Raw genomic sequence first — 23,896 nt, forward strand, 5'->3', positions numbered from 1 at the left:
CCCTGCACCATGCGAGACTGTCAGCAGTGATTGGACAGCATCAGACCCCCAGTTGTCAGTATATTCATCCATTTACAGGATGAATAATAGAGGACAGACAGACGCAAATCTCTATGAAAAGATGATCTAGATGTTTTATACTGCAGGAAATACAATTATTTACTATAAAAGATATGTCAGGAGACCAGACAGGACCTCCTTAAATCTGTCTTTACAAATGGTGCTCACCTTTGCCCTCTGTGTAGATGAAATCTTAAATTTTGTCCAAAGTGTTTCAAGGGACCTAAAATTTAGAAATGTATCCACGGCTGACTGGGCATCTATGAATTTTCTCAGGATGTCTTCATTATAGTTTTCAAAGTCAGAATCAAAATAAAATGAGCCATCTAGACGCGGAACAGCAAAGCTGAAGCTGATGTTTATCGGCGATCCAGACACACAGCTGAGGTTGTTCAAAGTCGAAATTTGTTTCATCAAATCTGGGAGGTAATGATTCAGCTTCTGCTGTATCTGGGAAGAGGTGGAGGGTCTAGATCTTCTGGAAGAGTCAACAGCTACTGCAATATCAATACTGCAATCTGTGGTGGGAAATAAAAGGAGTCAAGGTGAATAGATTTACAGGGAAAAAGTTACTGCTGCTTATGGTGTAAAAGGACAAATGTGAACACGGTTGAGTTTTAATTCCCCTTTTGCCTGTGCCATATGGAAAGATTTATGTTTACATTACTGTACCCGTAGATTCCTGACCTATGTGTGGTCCAGGTCTGGTATAGGCTTCAGCCCCAGGTATAGGGCTCAGGCTCATTACTGGGCCATAAAAGGCTGCAGAGCCTGCACTTCAGGACAGATCCTGAGAGGAGAGGAAGTGGCTGGGTCTGTCCTGACACTGAGAGCCTTGTGTATGGTACAGTGTAAGTCACACGTACTGTTAGTATTTTCTGTTTAGATAGTGTTCAATTGCCTGTGTTAAAAGGGGCTCTATCACTGGGAAAAATCATTTTTAACTAATCACATCCTTGCATAGGCTTTAGAAATGCTATTCCACACCTACCTTTAGTATGTAAATTGCCTCAGTGGTCTCTGAATAAGTTCATTTTTATTCATATGCTAATGAGCTTCCAGCCAGAACAGGAAGTTCCCAGCAGCACTCTTCTTTGCTATTATCTCCTATGTGTGTGCAAACAGGAAGCTGAATCATCATCAGCAGCAGCAGCAGCCTGTGCTGTGCTCATAGGAAACAACAGGAGAGGAGTGCACTATGTATCGTGCACCAGTCTAATTAGCAAAAGAAGAAAATCTGACTTATTCAGAAACCACTGAGGCAATCTATATACTAAAGGTAGGTGTGGAATAGCCTTTCTAAAGGCTATGCAAAGATGTGATTAGTTAAAAATGACTTCCTTTAAAGGGGCTCTATCATTGGGAAAAGTCATTTTTAGCTAAGCACATACTTGCATAGCCTTTAGAAAGGCTTTTTCACGTGTACCTTTTGTATGTAAATTGACTCAGTAGTTTTTGAATAAGTCTGTTTTTAACCATATGCTAATTAGCCTTTTCCGTGCACCCTCTGCTATTCTCTGTGTATGTACAACAGAGGCTGCTGCTGCTGCTGATGACTTATCTCTCTGCTCTCATACACAGAGAATAGCAGACTATGATCACAGACACTTCTGGTGCACGAAAGCAAAAGTTGGTCGGTGTCTCATTGCTGTACTCAGCTTTGTCAGTCCCATAAACTTTGAATGGAGTTCATGTTCAATCACTGCTCCACTCAAAAGGGGTACACGGGACCCCTGTTCTTTTAAATGGTATGGACTCAAGTTAATATTCTCACTCTTCAAATTAAACAAAAATTGTTTAGCCTAAAAAGATAAAGAAATAATGACAGGAAATTATTGTTACTAAAAGTGACTGAGCAGTTTGCATTCGTAGTGTCACAGTGCAGAGCAGAAACCTTGATGCCACTTTGAACAGTTCCTTCCTGGGGTCAAGAGAGTTTTTAACATGCATATGGGTAACCAATGCCCACCGCCTACTGAACATCTTCTGTAGTTCAAAGTACTGTACAGTATGCTATAAGACCTGCAGCGGTGCTCTGGCTCCATCTAGTGTTCTTTTACATAATGTCAGCATCACTTTCAATGTTTTAGTTTTGAAGTTAGACTTGGCAATAATTTGTATAATTGTATGGAAATGAATGTATTACAATAAGCAATACTATGTGTAACTGTGAAACTACAAGTGCAAATCTCAGTGATATATGATTCTCTTATGATACATTTATATACTGAGACAAATAGAATTGTCTTTTATTTGTAATGAATCCCTTCCCACCACAGATAATTATTTTTCATTTTTGTCTTTTCTTCTTCACCTTCCAACAGAAATTTTTAATGTTCTATTCATATAGCAACATGAAGCTTGTTTTTTTTTTGCAGGCCTTGTTGTAATTTTTAAAGGTGTTATGTAATGGTTTATATAATATTTTGTAAAATGATATTGGAAAAAAAATATTTGTGGGGTGAAATGGGGAAAACACAATTCTGGCATTGTTTTGCTTTCATAGTTACAGCATTCGCCATATGGGTAAAATGGCTTTGTTACCATTATTCTTTACTGTAGGTCACTATGACCAGGGGTGTAACTTGAGGGGGTGCAGTTGCACCGGAGCCCAGGAGTCTTAGGAGCCATCACTATTGAGATTCCAGCTTCCATCTGGCCCTTAAGACAAGGAGACCCACAGATTAAACTAACCACACTAAGGATGATTAATCACTATCAAGAATTCGCTGTAGGGATGAGGTAGGGGGCCCTGGACAAAAGATTGCACCTGGGGCCACAAGACTTTAGTTACGCCACTGACTATCACTATACAATCCGAATATGCTTTGTCTTATATTTTAGTACTTTAAATAAAATTTGAAACATTTTTTTTTTTCATTTGCAGTACAATACTCTGACACCCACAACTCTATTAGAGTTAATTTACTGTGGGTGAGCAGAAGTCTTTATTAGTACCATTATGGGGTACATGCAACTTTTTGTTAGAAGGGGAGGTGACCATAAAATAGGAATTTGTGAATTGTGAATATTGTTCTGCTACAGCACTCACCATATGTGATAAATATTTTCATATTTTACTAGTTCAGGCCTCTTTAGGTATTGTGATAACAATTATGTTAAGTTTTTCCTACTTCTTTTCGTACTTTTTGAACTTTGTATTATAGTCATCTTTTTGCATGTATCATTATTCCACCTACCATGATCATATTGTAGACCCCCGCCCCATTGTTATCTTCTTTTTATGATATATCCTTAGACTACTTACCTAAGGATGGCTCATCTTTTGGCTCACACACTTGAGTTACAATCTGTCCACGGATTGAGTCTAGCACTTCATATGTTTCCACTAAAAATAAATTGTTTGGGTTGCCAGCAATCTGAACAAGCTCAAAACTATTTTTGATGCCAATGCCTACTGAGAAGATTGTGACTCCATTGCTTCTCAGCTCAGCAGCCTCTTCATACACCGAATCATGAGATTCCCCATCAGTCATGACTATTAGATATTGATGGACATTTTGGTTTTTCCGGCTCCCATTGGCAGGATCAAAAAACTGTTTGACAAACTTCAAGGCTTTTCCAGTGTAGGTATTCTGCTTAAGCTGAGCTATGTTCTCTATGTTAAGTTTCATGGTTGAGCTGGAGAAGTGTTCATTCAGGAAGAATTCCTTCTGAGGGTTATCACTGTATTGGGCCACACCGATACGAACCCGGTCCTGTGCAATGGTGAAGCTATCTACGATTTTTTTCATGAAGGATTTTGAGATTTCAAAGTCACTTGGTTTTATGCTTGCTGATCCATCAATGAGGAAAACAATGTCGATCTGTTCATAGGCACAATCTGAAAAAACAAACAAAAAACATTAGTATATTAGAATAGAAGTAGCAATCTTTGAAGAGATATTCTCATCTACATATTTATGGTGTATACACTGGATGTGCCATTAATGTGTAATAGATGTGGGTCGCACCTCTGGGAACTACACCTACATCTTTGATCCCTGTTTTGTGGCTGTTTAGAGTTCACTGCACATACACTCAGGGCCGCGGATAGGCCAGTACTACCTCCTACATTAGGATTAGGACTGCTACTGGCGTCAGGGGCCCGGCCAAATTTAAAAATGGGGGGGGCCCGGGCCCCCTGGCGCCGGCAGCAGTCATTGTATGTCCTGTTTGTTTCAACTCAGATCTGCGTCCAGAGGATGCAGATCTGAGTTGAACACATACGCGGCTGAAGCAAGGAGCTGACACAGGTCAGCTCCTCGCTTCGCCGCTGCACGCCTCTCTCGCTGACACATATGCGGCTGAAGCGAGGAGCTAACCTGTGTCAGCTCCTCGCTTTGCCGCTGCCGCCGGCTACCCGGCAGTGTAGACGCGATGTGATGACGTCACATCGCGTCTACAATTGTGCGCCAGTAAGAGAGAGAGGCACGCAGAGAGCAGCGGGGGAACGAAGGAGAAGGTAAGTGTAATGTGGAACGTGAAACTGGGGGCAGATGAAGGAGAGGACGGCATGACACTGGGGGCAGAGATGGAGGGACATGAATCTGGGGGCAGAGATGGAGAGGACGGCATGATACTGGGGGCAGAGATGGAGGGACATGAATCTGGGGGCAGAGATGGAGGGGACATGAATCTGGGGGCAAGAGATGGGGGGACATGAATCTGGGGGCAGAGATGGAGGGGACATGAATCTGGGGGCAGAGATGGAGGGGAAATTAATCTGGGTGCGGAGGAATCTGGGGGGCAGAGATGTGGGTACATGAATCTGTGGGCAGAAATGGAGGGGACATGAATCTGGGGGAAGAGATGGAGGGGACATGAATCTGGGGGCAGATGAAGGGTGTATATGAAGCTGGGGGAGAGACGGAGGGGGGGACATATAATTTACGGGTGACTGTAGGAGGATTATACAGTGTGCGGGCACATGAAAAATTAATGAGTGGGCGGAGTCAACATAACAGTGGGTGGGGCTAAATTTTCCGCGGCGCGCTTTGCCGCACATTTTGTACCTCTTTTGGTTCTTCAAAAGTTGGGAGGTATGGGTACAGGGGGCAATGGAAAGATGTTAGAGGGTGGACGGGGGGATTTTTGGAACATCGGTGTGCGGCACTGCGGAGAGGGAACTGGCGCAATAATATATAATATATAAGTTTTTAGCTGGAGAATAATAATGATGTAGGCTATGCTACTAGCATAGCAGCCTGTTTGGGGGTGGGACTTTCACTTTAAAGGAGTGTTCACATTGCGTTTTTGGCCTCCCTTGCCGGGATACGTTGGTAACCAGTCACAATCAGCTCCCCACTTATCCCTGCACGGAGAACTGCAGGCCCCCCTTTTTTTCTTAATGGCCAGTTCTTCGTGCAGAGATAAGTTGACAGCTGATTCTGACTGGTTACCAACGTATCCCGGCAAGGGAGGCCAAAAACGCAATGTGAAAAAGCCCTGAGGATTTATTAGGAGGGCTCTTATAGATGGTGTTGGCTCTCTATAGGCGCTGTCACACGTAGCAGATATTACCTGCAAATAGAATCTGATTAAGCCTTGTAATGCTGCTAAATAAAGGGAAATGTAATACAGAATTGGTATGTCGCTAAATAAGGTAGTTTTAAAATGGCGGGGGGGCCAGACACTTAGGCTGTATGGGGCCCCAAAATTCCTGATGGCGGCCCTGCATACACTCCATTACTCAGTGATCATAATGTGAATTGTATTTGAGTTTTGTTTGCATGTTGTGATAATGTGTTAAATTTTCCAAGTTAAAAATATTTTGACCTCTCCTAAGGATAGGTCGGGGTCGAAAACCCAGCACCGCCATGTATCACCTGTTCTTTCCTGCTAGTACTTAAAAATTGAATAGGAAGCAGACAGCACTGTTCTCTGTGTAGTGGCCAGATCAGGGTATTGCAGATCAGCCCCTCTCCACTTTAATGAGAACTAAGCTGCAGTGACTCGGTTCAACCACTGCACAGAGAACAGTGCTGTCTGCTTCCTGCTCCATTCTCTGTATATCAATTGCTAAGAACAACTAATTGGTGGGAGCATCAGGAGTCAGACCCTCACCAATCTGATATTGATGACCTGTACCTAGGTCAGCAAAAATTTTATCTTGAAAAACCGATTTAAATTTGGTTGCTAAGAAATTGGAGTCATTAACCTAATTTGAGTAAGTTTAGAGTGGCCAAACCTCGATACACCTTTTTCTTACAGCACAATTTTTCTTTGTCACGATTTACATAGAGCTAAAGCTAAAGCTATTAAAACATGAATCTGGTCTTAGATATAAATGGTGTATAGTCCAAGATATGCTATACAAGGATCTGTACAGTACAAGTAGGATCTATACAACATACAGTATAGCAAACCACTCAACACTGTATAGATTTACAGCAGGAAATAATGTTAGACATTGTAGCTATGTGTTTAACCCTTAGCACATAGGCTTTCTTACCTTTTTTAGACTGATCACAGACAATCTCAGTTATATTTGCGTGCAAACCTTCCAGTGAACTGTAATCCTGTACAAGGAACCATCTATCAGGCTGACCAGAAATCTTTTCAAGTTCATCCTTTTTGGCAGCACCAACTCCAACAGCAAAGATAGTGATTCCATTGCTCCTCAAGGTTTGGGGAACGGTGTCTAACTTGGGTCTATCTGGAGGACTGGTTGCCCCATCAGTGATGAGAATAATAATATCATTAACATTTGGACGCCCACCATAAGCTGGATCAAATCTGCCTTGAGTATACTCCAAAGCAGTGGCCGTATAGGTCAGTCCCCTTACTCTTTTTATCTCTTGTATAGCTTTTCGTACATCAGATTTAGTTGAGTAAGCATTCAAAGAGAACTGTTCTTCCGGTGCTGTACTATAAGTCACAACACCAAAGCGGACATAATCCTTTCCAACCATAGAGTCATTTACCACAGCTTCCATAAACCTCTGCATGATCTGAAACTGAGTAGCCGTAATACTGATGGAGGCATCCACCAAAAATATGATGTCGGCTATTTCTGTCTTTTTACAGGCTGAAATGAGGAAAGAATACATTAAAAGTAAAGTTAGAAATGGCTTATAAATACTCCTATAGATAGTACAGGTATAGATATTACAGATGATTTTAGCTTGTCCTCTTTCATCCATAAGCATTCCTCTTGACATCTTTAATAGTCCTGCACTTGCTTTTCCTGTATAATCTACCTTTTGACCTTTAGAGGGTCAGTCTCATCAGTACAGCCCATTAGTAATTAGGACACATATAGAAGCCTATCTTGTATATAACAGCTGATGACCAGAGTGGTTGTAATGTAGGACCTGTAATCATCAGCAGATAGCTGGACTGGTTTGCATTTGAAAAGGGATTTCTTTCACCATACAACCCTTTTAGTCAATTAAGAATTGTGTAATGTACATATACCTGTATAATATGTATTGTATCTTCTGGACAGTATAATACAGGTTAGGATGGCTGCACAATTGATCGTGTAACCAAATGTCGGCTCTTTCAAATGACTTTTCAGTAGTTTTTGATATCACTATGCAGAAAGTCAAGTTAAACTTTATTATATCAGTGTCAATTAAAGAGGACCTCTCATCACTTGGGGCACATGCGGTTTTATATACCACAAGAAATTCAGCGCACTGTCGGCTTTCATGAGCTGTACCCCCAGTGAAGAGCTATCGGTGCCGGTACTGTAGCTCTTCACCGTTAGAAGGGTGTTCCTGATAGTCTGTCAGGAACGCCCTTCCTCACAGCAGTTTTTATAGTGTTGTACTGTGAGAGCGGGGAAGAACGCCTCCCCAGTACTTATCTATGGATGAGCACTATCAGGAGGGGAGGAGGCGTTCCACACCGCTCTCACAGTACAGCACTATAGGCGCTGCTGTGAGGAAGGGCATTCCTGACTGACTGTCAGGAGCGCCTTTCTGATGGTGAAGAGCTATGGTACCAGTACTAATAGCTCTTCACCTGGGGCACATATCGTGAAAACCTACAGTCCGCATGTGCCCCAGGAGGTGAAAGGTCCTCTTTAAGGTCCCAATGGTCACATAATTGTTCATGAGACAATGATATAGGGAAGCTGCTAGGTCTAAATAATACTCAATAGCTTTTTAATTATATTTTGTATTTAAAGGTGTATGCTATTGACATGTAGATGTCCCCTATTCAAAGGACAGAAGGTAACTTGTTGAACTGTGGAGGTCCCAGTGGTTAGACCCCCACATATCACAAAAACTGAGGTGTTCTGCACCCCAGTTTGAATGGAGTGGGAGGTTGGAAATGCATGCTGCCAAAGATTGTCAAAGAACAGCACTCAAGTCTCTCCCGTAGTTTGCACTAAAATGAATGGAGCAGCATCATACATTTCTGACCTGCCGCTCCATTCAATCTGGGGTCGAGAGCACCCTAGTTCTTGTAATCTGTGGGGTCCCAGCAGTTGGACTGCACTGATCAACAAGCTGTTCTATAGAGGGTAACTTTTGTTACTGGAATACTCTTTAAATAATACTAAAAGATGAAAACAACCATTTCTAATAAATAATTCCCTGCAATGAAAGAGGACAAAAAAATCTTGTTTTAGCTTAAAAATATAAGAAAGTTTGTACTTTGTTTTTATATATTTAATTTGTCAACATAAATTATCTGATTTTGTTACTATTGCTATAAAAAGCAAGTTAAAGAATAAAACTCACAGTCTATGGGATTGCAGATCTCAAAGATGATGATCTTGTTCAAGAACGCAAGGGCATCAAAACTGTCCTCAAAATAAACTCGATCTTGCTGTCCAGCAATCTCCAGGAGCTGAGAATTGTTTGCATTGAGGACCCCTATAGCATAAATATTAACTCCACGTTTCCTAATCTCTGCAGCCGGTTGTGAGACTTCATCGTCAGACGCTCCATCAGTGACTATTATAAGATATTGCTTTTCGTTTGGTCTTCCCCCATTAACAGCACTGAAATATGGCAATGCGTCTTGTAAAGCGGCTCCAGTCATTGTTCTTTGCTTTATCTGCTGGATACCAGATATGGCGACCTGTAGTTCATCCTTCTGTTCATACCTATTAAGTGGAAATTCTACCTTTGTTTTAGAGCTATACTGGATTAAACCAAATTGAACTTTGTTGGGGCCAATGTCCGCCTGTTTCACAAATGAAGCCATGAATTCCTTCATTTTTCTAAAATCAGAAGGTTTAATACTGCCGGAACTATCAATCAGAAATAGAACGTCCGCTTTCATCTCTTTGCAGGCTGCAGGAAAATAGAAAAGAATATTGAAATGCTAAATAACAGTAAAATACTGTACAGCACCGTATGTATGATAGACATATAGCTAGAGGCCAGTGGCACATGGTAAGTTGGTGGTGTAATGGATCCTTAAGTTACTCAGATAGATAGATAGATAGATAGATAGATAGATAGATAGATAGATAGATAGATAGATAGATAGATAGATAGATAGGAGATAAACATTGTATTCACAGTGGGTAAATAGACAACCAATTACATATGTGTCCTGGTATTAATGCTTTTTTTCCCATGAAAACTCATGCCTCCATTACTGATATGCCCCAGACTCCTTAGAAAAGTCCTCTTTCCCCCTCCCTTTCTTGAGTGACAGGATCATGGTGCTAAGCTGAAATCTCGCCTAGTCCCATCAGTCAAAGAAGGGAGGGTTCAGGGAGGGCATATTAAAGTAATGTGGGCCATAGCAATTTGGTGCAACTGAATCACCCATGGTGCTCCAGTGCTCGTTTGCATATTGTGAAATCAATAAATGTCTTGACAATGGAGGCAAGTACAAGTTTTCATGAGGAAAAAGGCGTTACTGTTGAACCTGATCTAAGGGCTAGTTCACACGGAGTTAACCGGCACGTATACAGGTGTCAGGATGTGAGTGCTCAAAACAGATCACATTCATTTCGGCCGCAAAATTACGTGCGTTATATGCCCGGAACGACCCATTGAAATGAATGTGATCTGTTTTGAGTGCTCACATCCTGACATGTGTATACGTGCCAGAATGCGAGCGCGTTAACTCCGTGTGAACTGGCCCAACTGTGTTAATATACTTCATCCTGGTGACCGACTGTCTTTAAGTAAGCAATACATTCTGGCTGCTTTCCTAGATTTTCTCTGCTCTTACAAATAGTTTCCTAAGAATCCAATCACTTTGGATTTCTTCCCGAACCAAGTTTATACACTTGGGATTTGTAAACAGGATTTAGTAAATAGGATTTGTAAACCTTGAATTCTTTTTATTGAGGGCGGGTTCACACCTGTGCCCATTCTCCGCTTTGTGGGTTTCAGTCTTCTTCCCGAGAAACTGGGCAGGAGACGGAAACCTGTCAGTCAGTGCCTGCCCATGAGAGTCTTGTGCCTTTCCGCAGCGAAACCGTTTTTTTTTTAACCAGACACAAAGTCCTACATGTCCGACTTTATGTCCAGTTAAAAAAAAAACTGTTTCACCGTAGAGAGGCAGAAGACGCATACGGGCGGTCACTTTGCAAACCCATTCAAGTGAATGGGTTTGAAAGCGGACTGCCAGTTTCCATCTCGTCTCCAGTTTCTCAGGCAGAAGACGGAAACCTGCAAAGAGGAGACTGAGCGCAGGTGTGAACCCGCCCTTATGCCATTCAATGCAGAAAAAAAAAACTGCTTTTGCGACAAAAACATAAATAGAGTGCAAGTATATTTTTCTGCATATTTACAGTAGAAATCACCATTTGCATTGCCATAATATGCACAGGGATTTTTATGCTGGTATTTTAATGTACTAAATCTGCTATATTTGACCATGCCTTTTATTGCATAGATACAGTTTTAGTCCCATAATTACACCTAAAAAGGGGATTTACTAATCAAATGCACCATATTCTAGAGCAATTTGTGCCAAGGGTGTGCAGCTTAAAATGTAATAATGGTCCAGATTTACTAAGCTCCTTGGGCCAGAATTCTGGTGTACATTGCACATTCTTTTTGGTGCATATTACTGACTTGTGCCACGCTAATGTTTGTGACTTGATAGACACTTTTGCCGAGCATCTAACCAGCAAAATGCACCAAATCTATCACAGTGATGAATTTTGCAGATCCTGTAACTGCAGGGTTTATGTCTAACTAATAGACAGTACAATGAAATGTGGGCCATTGGTGGTTATAAACTTAAAGGGGTCCTATCACTCAGACACACTTTTTTTTCTAGGTACCATGTTGGAATAGCCTTAAGAAAGGCCATTTTCCTCCTACCTACCGGAAGAAGAGGTTGAAGATGACGCTGCTGAAGAAGATGGAGGCTGCACTGGAGAGAGTTCTCTCTCAGCATTGGGGACGCCCCCAGTACTGTCTGAGCGCTGGGGTCCGCCCCACAGTGCTGCAAGGGAGCTAATTAGCATACCAACAAGAACCGGGATTGTAGGCAAACGGCGGCGCGGAGAAGACGACGAAAGGTAGGAGAAGAATAGCCTTTCTTAAGGCTATTCCGACGTGGTACCTAGAAAAAAATGTGTCTGAGAGATAGGATCCCTTTAAGACTAGACAGACTAAAGATGCGCCAGAAATCACAAACAAACCTGAGTTGGATTACATGAATTTTTCAGTCGCAGGAACTTCTGCAAAGAATCTACTACACGTCAACATATGCAAACTCTTTTTCTCCCCTTTAATCCCATGTGTGCAGCAGAGTGATAAGAAATCTGGCATTGCTGGCCACTCTTGATATACAGTAATTGGTGCCTTTGATTTGCTTGTGGAAATGGCTTTTATCCATTGTCAGCTTGTAAAGCAACATAACCTTTGATATGTCTAGTTAAAACAAGCCAAAACTTCCCTCCAGATTCCTGGTAACTTACCTTCTGGTGTACATAGATCACGCACCAAGTCATTCTTTATCAGGTTCAAAGAATCAAAGTTATCAACAAAGAATGTCTTGTCCTTACTGCCAGCTATGCTGACCAACTCCTCCTGCACAGCTTCCTTCACGCCAATAGCGAATATATTGATACCACTGCCTCTGATGTCTGCCGCTGCTTCTGCCACCTGGTCTTGAGACTGTCCATCTGTAATGATAATCAAGGACTGTGGAACTTTATGAGGTCGCTCGCTTTCTGCTTTGGCAAAGAGGGCTTTCATTGACTTCAGAGCTTCCCCAGTGTTGGTGCCTCCTCCCAGTTGATCAATTCTTAGTATAGCTGGCTTTAAATCCTTTATATTAGTGTACTGACTGATAGTAAATTCAATCTGAGGAGTGCTAGAGTACTGTACAACCCCAAAGTGTACTCTATTCGCGCCGATCTGAAACATGCTCATCAATTCAATCATAAAAGTTTTCATGTCATCAAAATCCTCAGGGTAAATGCTGCCAGATCCATCAATAAGAAAGTAAATATCAGCTTCTTCAGTATCAGTGCAACCTACATGAAGGAAAATTCAACATCTGGTTACTGTGCAATAGTACGTGACCTAGCTGGATAACTGACAACCAGAACAGATATGCTCACAGAGGATTCCCCTAATCATATACACAAATATATATATATATATATATATATATATATATATATATATATATATATATCTGATATATACAGTATATATATGTATAAAGCTATATATATATACTGTAGATATATATATATATATATATATATATATATATATATATATTGAAATGTGCTCTATATACATTGATAGGCATGGTATAGGGTACAAGACAATAATCATCAAATATATTTAAAAAATGTATAACTAATCACTGAAGTTATAACTGTGCTGTAGAAGCTAATTTTTAGAAACAGGGAATTTAATATGAAAAACATTGGGGCAGGTCTAAGGATTGCAGCAAACATTGTTACAAATACTGTTTTTATGCCGCCTTTTCCATGTTTCTAAATAGGGGAATGTCCAGGAACTATCAACCCAATCAGATTCATCTTCATTTATGGCTGTTTTCTTGGCATAGATTTCAATAATGGCCCCTGGCCTGTCGGAGGATGTGCCTGATTTATGACAAGTTTTCAAAAATCTACCCTACCGTGCTGTATTATAAAGTGACCCTCCAGTTTACTATAATAGTTTCAGAAGAAAAGCATAATGCATAGTTATAATACCTACAGCTTTCCTTTTAATCTTTCCGACTACTCTGTACACACTGTGCTTGGATAGCCTGGAGGACTATATGCTGTTCACAGCTATTGGATCCAAGGGGAATGTCTCGGACTACCAAAGCGCAGCGTGTATAGAGTAGTTGAGAAGCTTGGAGGCCATTTACAGGGATAAAAAAGGAACTGGGAATTAGAGGATCCACACCAGAAAGAGATTAGGTATTTGAGCTATGCATTACTGATTCATTGTGTTAAGTTTTCTATTGTGAACTAGACTGTTGCTTTCAGTGATTGCATACTTGATTTCTAATTGCAAAACAAAAATTACATGGAGGTTCTTTCTAGGAACTTCAAGGGATTTTTCAGCATATCTAGACATAAAAGACAGACTTCTGTAGGTCTCACCATTGGGCATATATACTACAAGCAGCTGCAGATCTCTGTACAAAAGCAGTTATGACCCCCATGTTTTTTCCACATCCACCACTAATTGTTGGCCATATAATTAATTTGCCTATGCGTTGACCCACAATGTAATAGACAGTATAAAGCGGCTGTTAAGGTAACAGGTAATAGTTTCTTGATCTTCTGGGTCCTTGTGCAGCTGCATAGAGTGCACAGATGGTATATTTGTCCCTGATGTACTATACACACGGCTCTTCTTTTCATTGAAGTTGACCAGAGACAAAAATGACACTGCATGAGGAAAACTCAAAACTACTAAAAATCTCTGATGCCTTATATCATTATATAATGTTAAGATTTTTTTCTAAACACATCTCGTATAGCTGTATGCAGTGTATCGTGTTATTTAAACAATTTCTAAAGATCCTTACCGTCTTTTAGAGTTCTTACAAGTTGTGGAACAGCAAATGAGTAACTAATAATCTGATTACAAAGACGTTTCTTCAACTTGAGTTCAATATTTGGAAGCTGTAAAAAAGATTCCACATTGGTGACGTGTTTTCTTGGTGGATATGAAGCTATGATCTTCAGATCCTTCATGTCAGCGTTTTGGAAGCCGACAGCAAACACTTCAACCCCTGCTTTCCGTAGCTTTGATGCAGGCTTTCTGAACTCATCAGCTGACTGGCCATTAGTCATGACCACTGCAATTTGCTGTACCCCAAGGTGTGCCCTGCCACCATTTTCCTCAGAGAATAGTTCTTTCCGCAGAAACTTCAGGGCTTCTCCAGTGTGCGCTATTCCTCCTCTGTATGGCAGCTTTGTTATATAGTCCAAAATTTCATACTTCTCATTAAAGGTGTTCAATTTGAACTCCAAAGTAGGCTTGTCACTGTACAGAACCAAACCCACACGCACACGATTTAAGCCAATTTCCAATGCATTGATGACCTTATGTAGAAACACTCGCGTCAGCTGGAAGTTCACATCACCAATGCTACTAGATTCATCAATCAAGAATACGATATCAGCAACAATGGCACTTGAACAAACTAAATAAAAAATAAGAAGATATTTACAAGCAAGAACACAAAACCGAGCCACATTTACAATTAATAACTAATCATACAAATTAACCTATGACTTGAGAACCTGCTACGCTGACTCTTACCAACCATCCCCTCCACTATCTTTAACCAAAACACAACAGGGTCACCTGAATCCGTTAGTGTTTTCCCTTTGTAAATTGGTGCCTCTGCTGTGGAGATATTGCCTTTATGTCAATATACAAATGAACTCTTTGGGGCAACTGCAATCCTCTCATTCCTCCAAACAGCTAATCTGCATATTGATAAAAACAGCAACATCTTAGTAGTGGAGGTACTGATTTTACAAGGTGAAAACACCATTTGACTCAGAAGACCTTGAGGCCTGGTTCACATCTGCGTTTGGGTTTCTATTCGGGGAGTCCGCTTGAGGACCCCCTGAATGGAAACCTATACGCATAAAGAAAGCAGTTACCTGGGAAATCTGCGGACCCTATAGACTATAATGGGGTCGTGTGGTTTCCGCACAAAACATGTAGAGAGAAAAGTGCTGCTTGCAGGACTTTTCTCTCTGTATGTTTTGTGCGGAAAGCGTGTGGAAACCACACAGACCCATTATAGTCTATGGGGGTTTCCCAAGTAACTGCTTTTTTATGCGTATAGATTTCAATTTGGAGGGTTCACAAGTGGACTCCCTGAACAGAAACCCGAATGCAGATGTGAACCAGCCCTAACCTATCTGTGGAGCAGGATTGATATGCCGGGCTCTGGTGGTTACATGTTCTTTTTAAAGTACTAGGATTCAGAGCACAAGTGTGCCCACTAAACAGTGTAATAAAAATAACTAGGCACATTGACATATAGCATTAAGCACATGTTGAATATCTACCCCATTCTGTCAGTCCACTTGACTAATACAAAGCATCAAGAGATTCACATGGCAGACTGGATGAAGTACGAATGTTTTAGGGATAGCTTTTCGTGTGTTAAATGTGTTAATCTCCTGCTGGACCACTCCATCTTCAGCCACATACTGGCAAAGGGACAGGCTGCAGGGCCTAGCCAAAGGGATGAGGATCAGGATACAGCAGAGAGACTTCTGTAACAGTCACATGACTGTGAGAAGGAGGACATGACCGAGCTTCTGGGACACACCAAGAAGATTCGTTTTTATATTTCTTAAGTTTAACTACCGTGTTTCCCCAAAAATAAGACAGTGTCTTATATTAAATTTTGGTCCTAAAGATATGATATGTCTTATTTTCAGGGGATGTCTTATTTTATTTTTTTGTGCTGCTGCCACCACTGCACTATGCTGAGATGTGCTTGCTGCGCAAAGACTGTATGAATAAAAACACTGCAGCCGGCTGAATGCTGTGTGCGGTGCTAGTGTGCATAGGAAATCAGGCTGCTGCGATACCGTATGTTGTATCCATTGTTCCGGCTGCTGTGGGATGAGCTGGGAGAGTGGACTCCCCGCCGCATACGATGCTTAGTGTATACACAGCGGGCATCTTCCAGCTCATCTACGTATCGCAGCGACGTCAGCAGCTGGCACACCTGTGCACACGGAACATCGTGCACAGTGTTCAACCAGCTGCAATGTTTTTCTTCATACAATCTTTACACAGAAAGATCATCATCATTGGGGGATGTCTTACTTTCGGGGGGGGGGGTGCCTTATATTAGGCAATTCAACAAAACCTCTGCTATGTCTTACTTTAGGGGGATGACTTATTTTCGGGGAAATATGGTGTAGCATGAGACAAAATAGAAAGGAGGAGATTGATAGGGGCAAAGTTTGTATTATTTTTCTGTGCATTTTCTGCGTTTACTGTTCCTTCAAGCTAAGTACAGTAAATATGTATTTCGGCATCATTCCTGTTTACAGGATTATGGGCACCTCAATTTGAAAATGACTTCTTAGTGTTTTTATATTTATGGCATTTGACAGATTCAGCTTGAATTTGTTGTGTTCTGCCCTAGAAGAAATACTCTGTTTCAGGATCAGGCTCTTTAATTGTGAGAAAGTCCATCCCAGCAAACTTAATGAGTTCCCTCAATGATATCCATGATGTATATTATTACACACCATATACATTTTCTTAGGCCACTTTAGACACCCATTTTTACGAAAAACCTGTAATAAAAACGATTGAAAGTTACCTGCTGGCACCACTGCCTTCTCAGCAAACTGCAGCATTTTCGGTGTAACAATAACATTGACCACTTCTTGTTGGACGTTTCTTAACCCCTGTAAATCTTTCAATTGAAAAACAAAAGGATCGGTTGCGATCTCTACTAATTCTTCCATTTCTGAATTGCGAATGCCAATTGAGATGGTGGTGACACCGATTCTCTTCAGTTCCTCAGCATATGTGACCACCAGATCTTCAGATTTTGCTGATGTAATGACCACCGCAAATTGAGGGGTACCTTGGTTAATTCGGCTCCCAGCCTCTTCCACAAAGAAAGTTGTGCGTAAGTAATCCAAGGCGCTCCCTGTGTTCAGTGGGCCACCTCTAAAAGCAATGGTTTTAACGTGATCTAACACTTGCTGTTTGGTGTTATACATGTTCAGCAGGAACTCAGTCTGGGCTGCACCACTGAACTGGGCAAGACCTATACGATATTTATTAATGCCAACATCAAGCTGCCCAATAATCCTTGAAATGAAGAGCTTAATTTGCTGGAAAACAGAACTTCCAATGCTGGAAGAAGAATCCACAAGGAAAACCACATCGGCATAACGATTTGTGAAAGCTGAAACATACAAATACAAGACATAGTATAATGTTATTGTAATGATATTAATGCCTAATCTCTTACAGATCTTGCACACCTAGTCCTCAAGGACATATTGCTATGCAGCAAATCTGCTAAAGAAAAATCCCCTCCCACACGCATACATACATACAACTACCATGCTCATGAAACCCTAATTCCATACTTCACATCTGAATAAATAATTGGTGCCATCTTATTTCACTACTCACTGCACAGAAATAGCAAAATCTGGATCATGAATATTTATGTCCTTAACCATATATATTGGAGACTAGAGATGAGCGAGTAATGTTCGATCGAGTAGGTGTTTGATCGAATAATACAGTATTCGAAATACTCGTACTTGATCGAAAACTACTAGCTGTTCGAAGTTTAAGGTTCGATGCAGAACCAGCGTTGATTGGCAGAATGCTATACATTCTGCTCATCAACGCTGGTTCTTCTCTTACCTTTCCGAAGTCTTCTCCGCGCTGCGTCCCCGCGTTTTCTTGCAGGTGGAATTCACTCTGCCTAGGCATCCGGCCTAGGCATAGCCGACTGTGCATGCGCGGGCATGCACGCGCACACACGCGCATGCACAGTCGGCTCTGCTCAGGCGGCGGGCCTGGGCAGAGCCGACTGCGCATGCATGCGCATGCGTGCACACGCATGCGCAGTCGGCTCTGCCTAAGCTGGATGCCTAGGCAGAGTAAATTCCACCCGGAAGAGGACGCGGGGACCCTGCGCCGGGAGAAAACTTCAAGCAGAATCCAGCCCGACCGTCACTCGTGGACTTGGTAAGTATGATTTTATTGAATGTTGCCTACCCCTGAAATGAGCATTTCCCCCCATAGACTATAATGGGGTTCGAAATCCGTTCAAACAGTCGAACAGTGTGCGGCTGTTCGAATCGGATTTCGAACCTCGGACATTTTAGTGTTCGCTCATCTCTATTTTAGACAATGAATATGTATCAGACTACAGAATAAATGTTTGTATGGTATATATGTACCTTTTATGTGTGTGATGATACCAGAGCAAAGATTATTCAGGAGACTCCTGGTCACATATTCAGTAGAATCAAAGTTATCCAAAGGATGGAAGAACTTTCTGCTTGGCTTGCTGGCCACCTCCTTTAACTCTCCAATGTCTTTAATATTAATTCCAGTGACATACAATGAAATTCCTCTGATTTTCAAATCTCTAGCTACCCCTTTTATCTCATCAGAAGACTGTCCATAGGTGACCAGGACAAGTATTTGAGCCACTTTTTCTGCTGCTCTGCTGGCAGCTTCCTCAGTAAAGTAGGTGTTATTCACATCTCGTAGGGCCCGTCCTGTATAGGTATTCCCATCTTTATACGACAAGCTTTCTATCTTCTCTAAAATTTCACTCTTCAGAGAATAATCATTTAACAAGAAAACTCTATTTGTTTCATCACTGTACTGAGCCAGGCCTATGCGGACTTTGTTAGCACCAACATCAAGGCTTGAAACCAAGCCATAGAGGAAATCCTTTACATCCTCAAAGGCATCAGCAGTGATGTGATCGGAACTCTCCACAAGAAAGACGATGTCGGCCTTGTTAGCATTTCTGCAACCTGTAAGAGAATGGACATTGAAGTCATTCATTGATCTTCTACTACCATTACTGTACATGGGAAGAATATGCAAATCTGACTTCCATGATGTAATTAGGATGCCAGTGCCTCAAGTATGCACACCAATAGAGGGCGCTGACTGAGAATGTGCAAGTCTGTCTTCCATGATGCAATTAGGAAGACAGAGTCTCAGTCAAGAAATCAAATAGAGGGCGCTCCCTTTAACATCATGCCGACCTTCTCAGAGGCCTTTGTTTGAAATGATGTTGAGATTTTACCAGATACAGTCTCTCAGCCAAGGACAGCCGTTTCGATGTATTTCCATCTCATCAGCTTGGCACAGAGAGGACTGACCTGGCAGAGGTGAGAGGCTTAGACAGGGTTGAGGGGATATCATCACTCCATAGGGAGAGACCACCTATTAGGTGTGTGGAGTCTTATTAAGCCATGAGCGCTCCACTGTGCAAAGGAACATGGGAAGAATATGCAAATCTGACTTCCATGATGTAATTAGGATGCCAGTGCCTCAAGTATGCACACCAATAGAGGGCGCTAACTGAGAATGTGCAAGTCTATCTTCCATGATCCAATTAGGAAGACAGAGTCTCAGTCAAGCGCTCATGGCTTAATAAGACTACACACACCTAAATGGTGGTCTCTCCCTATGGAGTGACGATATCCCCTCTACCATTACTGTACTCAGTAAACTTTAGTCCTCATTAGAAAAAATTACGAGTGAAGATTTACTTACAGGAAATAAACCTGACGTGACCAAATCCATTTTAGAGTGATATATCTTCACACATTTTGCTTTTGTAGTTACCAATTGCCTGTATCATTTTTCTACATCTAGTTAATTGCGTACTTGTTATATCACACATTAAAAATGACATATATTCAATCTAAACTTTTACTAACTAGAGATAAGTAGGGGTTAAATGTTGCAAAAAAAAAAAAACCACACGTATTTGTTGTCTACTAGACAGATTTATTCTTCCTGGTAGAGTTTACTAATTCTAACTTGTCCAATGACTCTACTGAATTGCATGAAGAGAAACTTTCAATATTTTTTACAGAACCAATCTATAACCAATTATGGAACAATATACCATTTAATCCAAGGTGCCCAATATACAGCCCTCTGCATGAAGCCTGTTTGGCAATGGGCAGACCCTCTATGTCTCCTTCAGTAGGAAGCCCTACAGGATCCTTCAGAGTATTGGTACATTGCGTCGACATAATATATTCTTAAATACAGAGGTCGATGAAGCATGCAAAGATATTTTTGTTATAGTAAAGAGGTTTTCTGGGCAAAAAATAGTGAAACCTATCCTAAAGATGGATCACCAACATCTGGTCAGAGAGGGATTGACCCCCAGTAGCCCCATGGATCAGCTGCTCCCAGAAGCTAATACACAGAGTATGGAGCAGGAAGAAGATAGTTCAGTTTTCTATGTAGTGAGCAGACAGACAGACTCTGTTTTAGTCACTACACAGAGAATGGAGCTGTCTGTTTCTTGCTCTATTCTCTGTGCATCACCTACTGAGAACAGCTGATAGGTGGGGTTGTCGGGAGTCAGATCCCCACCAATCTGCTATTAATGATCTATCCTTAGCCTAGGTCATCATTATTTTAAGCCAGAAAACAATTTTAATACATAATCTAACAGAATAAAAGTCAGAGGGATATGGAAATTTAATGGAGGGGTCATGCATAGGCTAAGGAAGATGGAGCCATAGAAAACAGAGTTGTGATATGGCCATGTGAGTAGAATTTATTACATACGATTAGTGCGCACACATTGTATGCTAACAATAGAGCTTTATTCAGTTTGCAAGATTTTTTATACTTATTACTTCACAGTAAGTGGACTGAAAAAACCCATATTTTTCGGACTATAAGACGCACTGGACTATAAGACGCACCTAGGTTTTAGAGGAGGAAAATAGGGGAAAAAAATTTTGAAGCAAAAAATGGTAAAATATTTAATATATGGGAGTTGTAGTTTTGCAACAGCTGCAAGGCCACATTGACAGGTGACCCTGCAGCTGTACGGGGACGCATAGAGTGGTTTTTTTTGCGGGGCCAGATGTACTTTTTAGTTATACCATTTTGGGGAATATCTATTGCTTAGATCACCTTGTATTGAAAAAATAAACCAGCGGTTTATGATATATGATTTTCTACTGTTATATATATTCTAGGGAAAGGAGGTGATTTAGAACTTTTATTTATTTCATTTATTATATATTTTTAATGCTTTTTTTTTTTTACTATTTTTATTCCCCCCCGGGGGCTTGAACCTGCGGTTACTTGATTGCAAGTCCCATAGACGGCAATACAACTGTATTGCCGTCTATGGGACATTCTGTATATTAGTATTACGGCTGGTCATAGACCCAGCCGCAATACTAATATAGCAGTGACAGGCCTGGGAGCCTTCATTAGGCTCCCGGCTGTCACCCGAACAGGTCGGCTCCTGCGATATCGCCGCGCAGGAGCCGGCCTGCAACTTTACAGGTATGGGGCCGGTGGGGACCGGCCCCGGGGGAGAAGGGGCCGCCAATACAGACCCGGCATCCGCTGTAATAGAGAGGCGGAAGCTGGCGAGGGATAGATGCAGGTGCCGGGGCCTGAGACATCGCTACGCTCCTCTGCCCTGCATGAAGCCAGCGGCGGGGGGACGGAGGAGCGGAATAGCATCGCCCCTACCGCTGCTGGCTTCATGCAGGGCAGAGGAGCGTAGCGATGTCTCAGGCCCCGGCACCTGCATCTATCCCTTGCCGGCATCCGCCTCTCTATTACAGCGGATGCCAGGCGCCACATTCGGACTATAAGACGCACCCTTCTTTTCCCCCCAAATTTGGGGGAAAAAAGTGTGTCTTATAGTCCGAAAAATACGGTAATACGTTGTATTTTCTGCATAAAACCAAATTGATATTACAGATGGTCTTATATGTTATGTCAATTATTTTTGGCATCACTGCCCAAAGGTTTCTATCTCAAACCCTTTGTACTACAGTATTACATTTGAACAACTTTCTATCAAAAGAAATCTAGGTGGTAAAATATTTCGCTGCTGTAGTCTGAGAGTAGAAAATATTCTATCTACATCATAGTTCAAAGGCTATTATACTGTATACTTTAGTAATCCATCACTGTACAAGGGGATAAATCCATGCATTTGACAAATACATACTACTAATTCTATGGTACACACTATACTTTGATCTTTCTGTTATAGTTTGGTGGATGTGACTGTTTTAGCTATTTTTACTTCATCGTTCATTCAGCATCTTGCTAATTTTAACCAGATGCTACATTTTCAGTAATTTCCTTCCAGATGCTTACGATCAAGGAGTATATACAATTGAAATTGAAAGAATGGCTAAATATGGATCCAGAATGTCAACCCACAGGCTACAGATTAGGAGTAAAGAAGATGAGAAGATAAAAAGAATGTACCTTGAGCAATCTGACCGATCTGTCTGGTGGCCTCTTCTACTGTGGTGCATAGTACCTGAAGCATATTGTGGGAAATACCCTGTAAAGCCGTAAAGTCAGCCACATTATATACATACTTCTCATCTGGATCACTGGCTATTTCATTGAGCTCAGATAAGAGGGCATCCTTTATACCAATGGCATATAATGTGATTCCCGAATTTTTAACTCTGGTTGCTGGTTCCTTGACGTTGTCTTGGGATTGACCATCCGTTATTACAACTGCAATTTGTGGAACCCCATCTTTTGCTCTTCCTCCTGCAGTTTCTGTGAAGTGATATTCCAGCATGAACTGAAGACTTTCACCCGTTTTTGTGCCCCCACCTTTATAGTTCAGATTCTCTATGTAGTATAGTACATCCTCCTTCTTGTCATAAGAGTTCAGGTAAAATTCTGTACGTGGTTCATCGCTGTACTGAATTAGGCCAATGCGAATGTTGTCTTGACCAACATCAAAACCGTTTACCAAGGTGTATAAGAAGTTTTGCATGCTTTTAAAGTTGTCTGTACCAATGCTCCAGGATCCATCAACCAAGAAAACAATATCGGCAATATGTGCTTCCTTGCACACTGAAAAGAAAAACACATACCATAGCTATATATATGACATATTCAAAATGGCTCCTTATATAGAGAGAAAACAGTTAAAGGGGCTTCCATGTGAATTAGAATTATATTTCCATGGGGGTCCTCACATAAAATAGTGATACTCACCTCACCAATCCCTGCTCCTTTCCATGTCTGACGCTACCTTTGTCCCCCTGGACTCTATTTCCTGGCGTCTCTTAATACGCAGGATATGGCTAGAATTGCCACAACCAAGCACTGGCTGATGTGACTACAGCCTAGAACTGGCTGCATGGCTAGTATCTGTGTGTTGAGAGACACAAGGAATCAGAGCAGCAAGGAACCAGCCACTGTCAGAACCAGACACACAACTTCGCCAGACCTGAACTTCTGGACTAGCACATGTACCTCTACTTATAGAGTGCTGCCCACTGCATAAGACTGAAGATACAGCCATAGCTGTGCAGGGCCGAACCACAGAGCATGCTCAGCTGAATTCCGCCAGTGATACAACGGTTACATACATATATACATTATCATGTAGCTAAAGTGCTACTACACAAAGAAACCCTCCTATTGATCATTATGTTACCACAGTTTCGCTTGTCTGGAGCAATGAAAGTGTCTATTCTAAAGCTACCTGCTAAACGTCATTGTAATAATTCACAATACCCATTTACTTAAGGCCTAAACATGGGGGTTGCTTCTACTATTTTACATTGCCATGACCTGTGACGTCACCTATGCCATTAAACCACTAAAAAATTCTGAATAATTTCTTAGTGGAGCGCCGGCATGACTGTTGTAGGTAGTGTAGGGGAGGGGGGGAGGTATTCTTCTTA

General features: G+C 41.5%; 1 protein-coding gene across 1 annotated transcript in view; it reads right to left on the reverse strand.

The window, feature by feature from the left end:
* LOC142200740 (collagen alpha-4(VI) chain-like) overlaps positions 1-23,896 on the reverse strand; it is a 149,722-nt gene that overhangs the window by 96,653 nt on the left and 29,173 nt on the right. The window contains exons 3-11 of the mRNA XM_075271308.1: positions 22,449-23,057; positions 18,395-18,982; positions 16,783-17,379; positions 14,002-14,622; positions 11,915-12,475; positions 8,757-9,314; positions 6,515-7,090; positions 3,329-3,904; positions 229-578 (exon numbers count right to left, since the gene is read on the reverse strand). Of these exons, the coding sequence (XP_075127409.1) occupies positions 229-578; positions 3,329-3,904; positions 6,515-7,090; positions 8,757-9,314; positions 11,915-12,475; positions 14,002-14,622; positions 16,783-17,379; positions 18,395-18,982; positions 22,449-23,057 (5,036 nt within the window). The remainder of the gene's footprint in view (positions 1-228; positions 579-3,328; positions 3,905-6,514; positions 7,091-8,756; positions 9,315-11,914; positions 12,476-14,001; positions 14,623-16,782; positions 17,380-18,394; positions 18,983-22,448; positions 23,058-23,896) is intronic.

The sequence above is a fragment of the Leptodactylus fuscus genome, chromosome 4 (assembly GCF_031893055.1).
Source record: "Leptodactylus fuscus isolate aLepFus1 chromosome 4, aLepFus1.hap2, whole genome shotgun sequence".
NCBI classification, from domain to species: Eukaryota; Metazoa; Chordata; class Amphibia; order Anura; family Leptodactylidae; genus Leptodactylus; species Leptodactylus fuscus.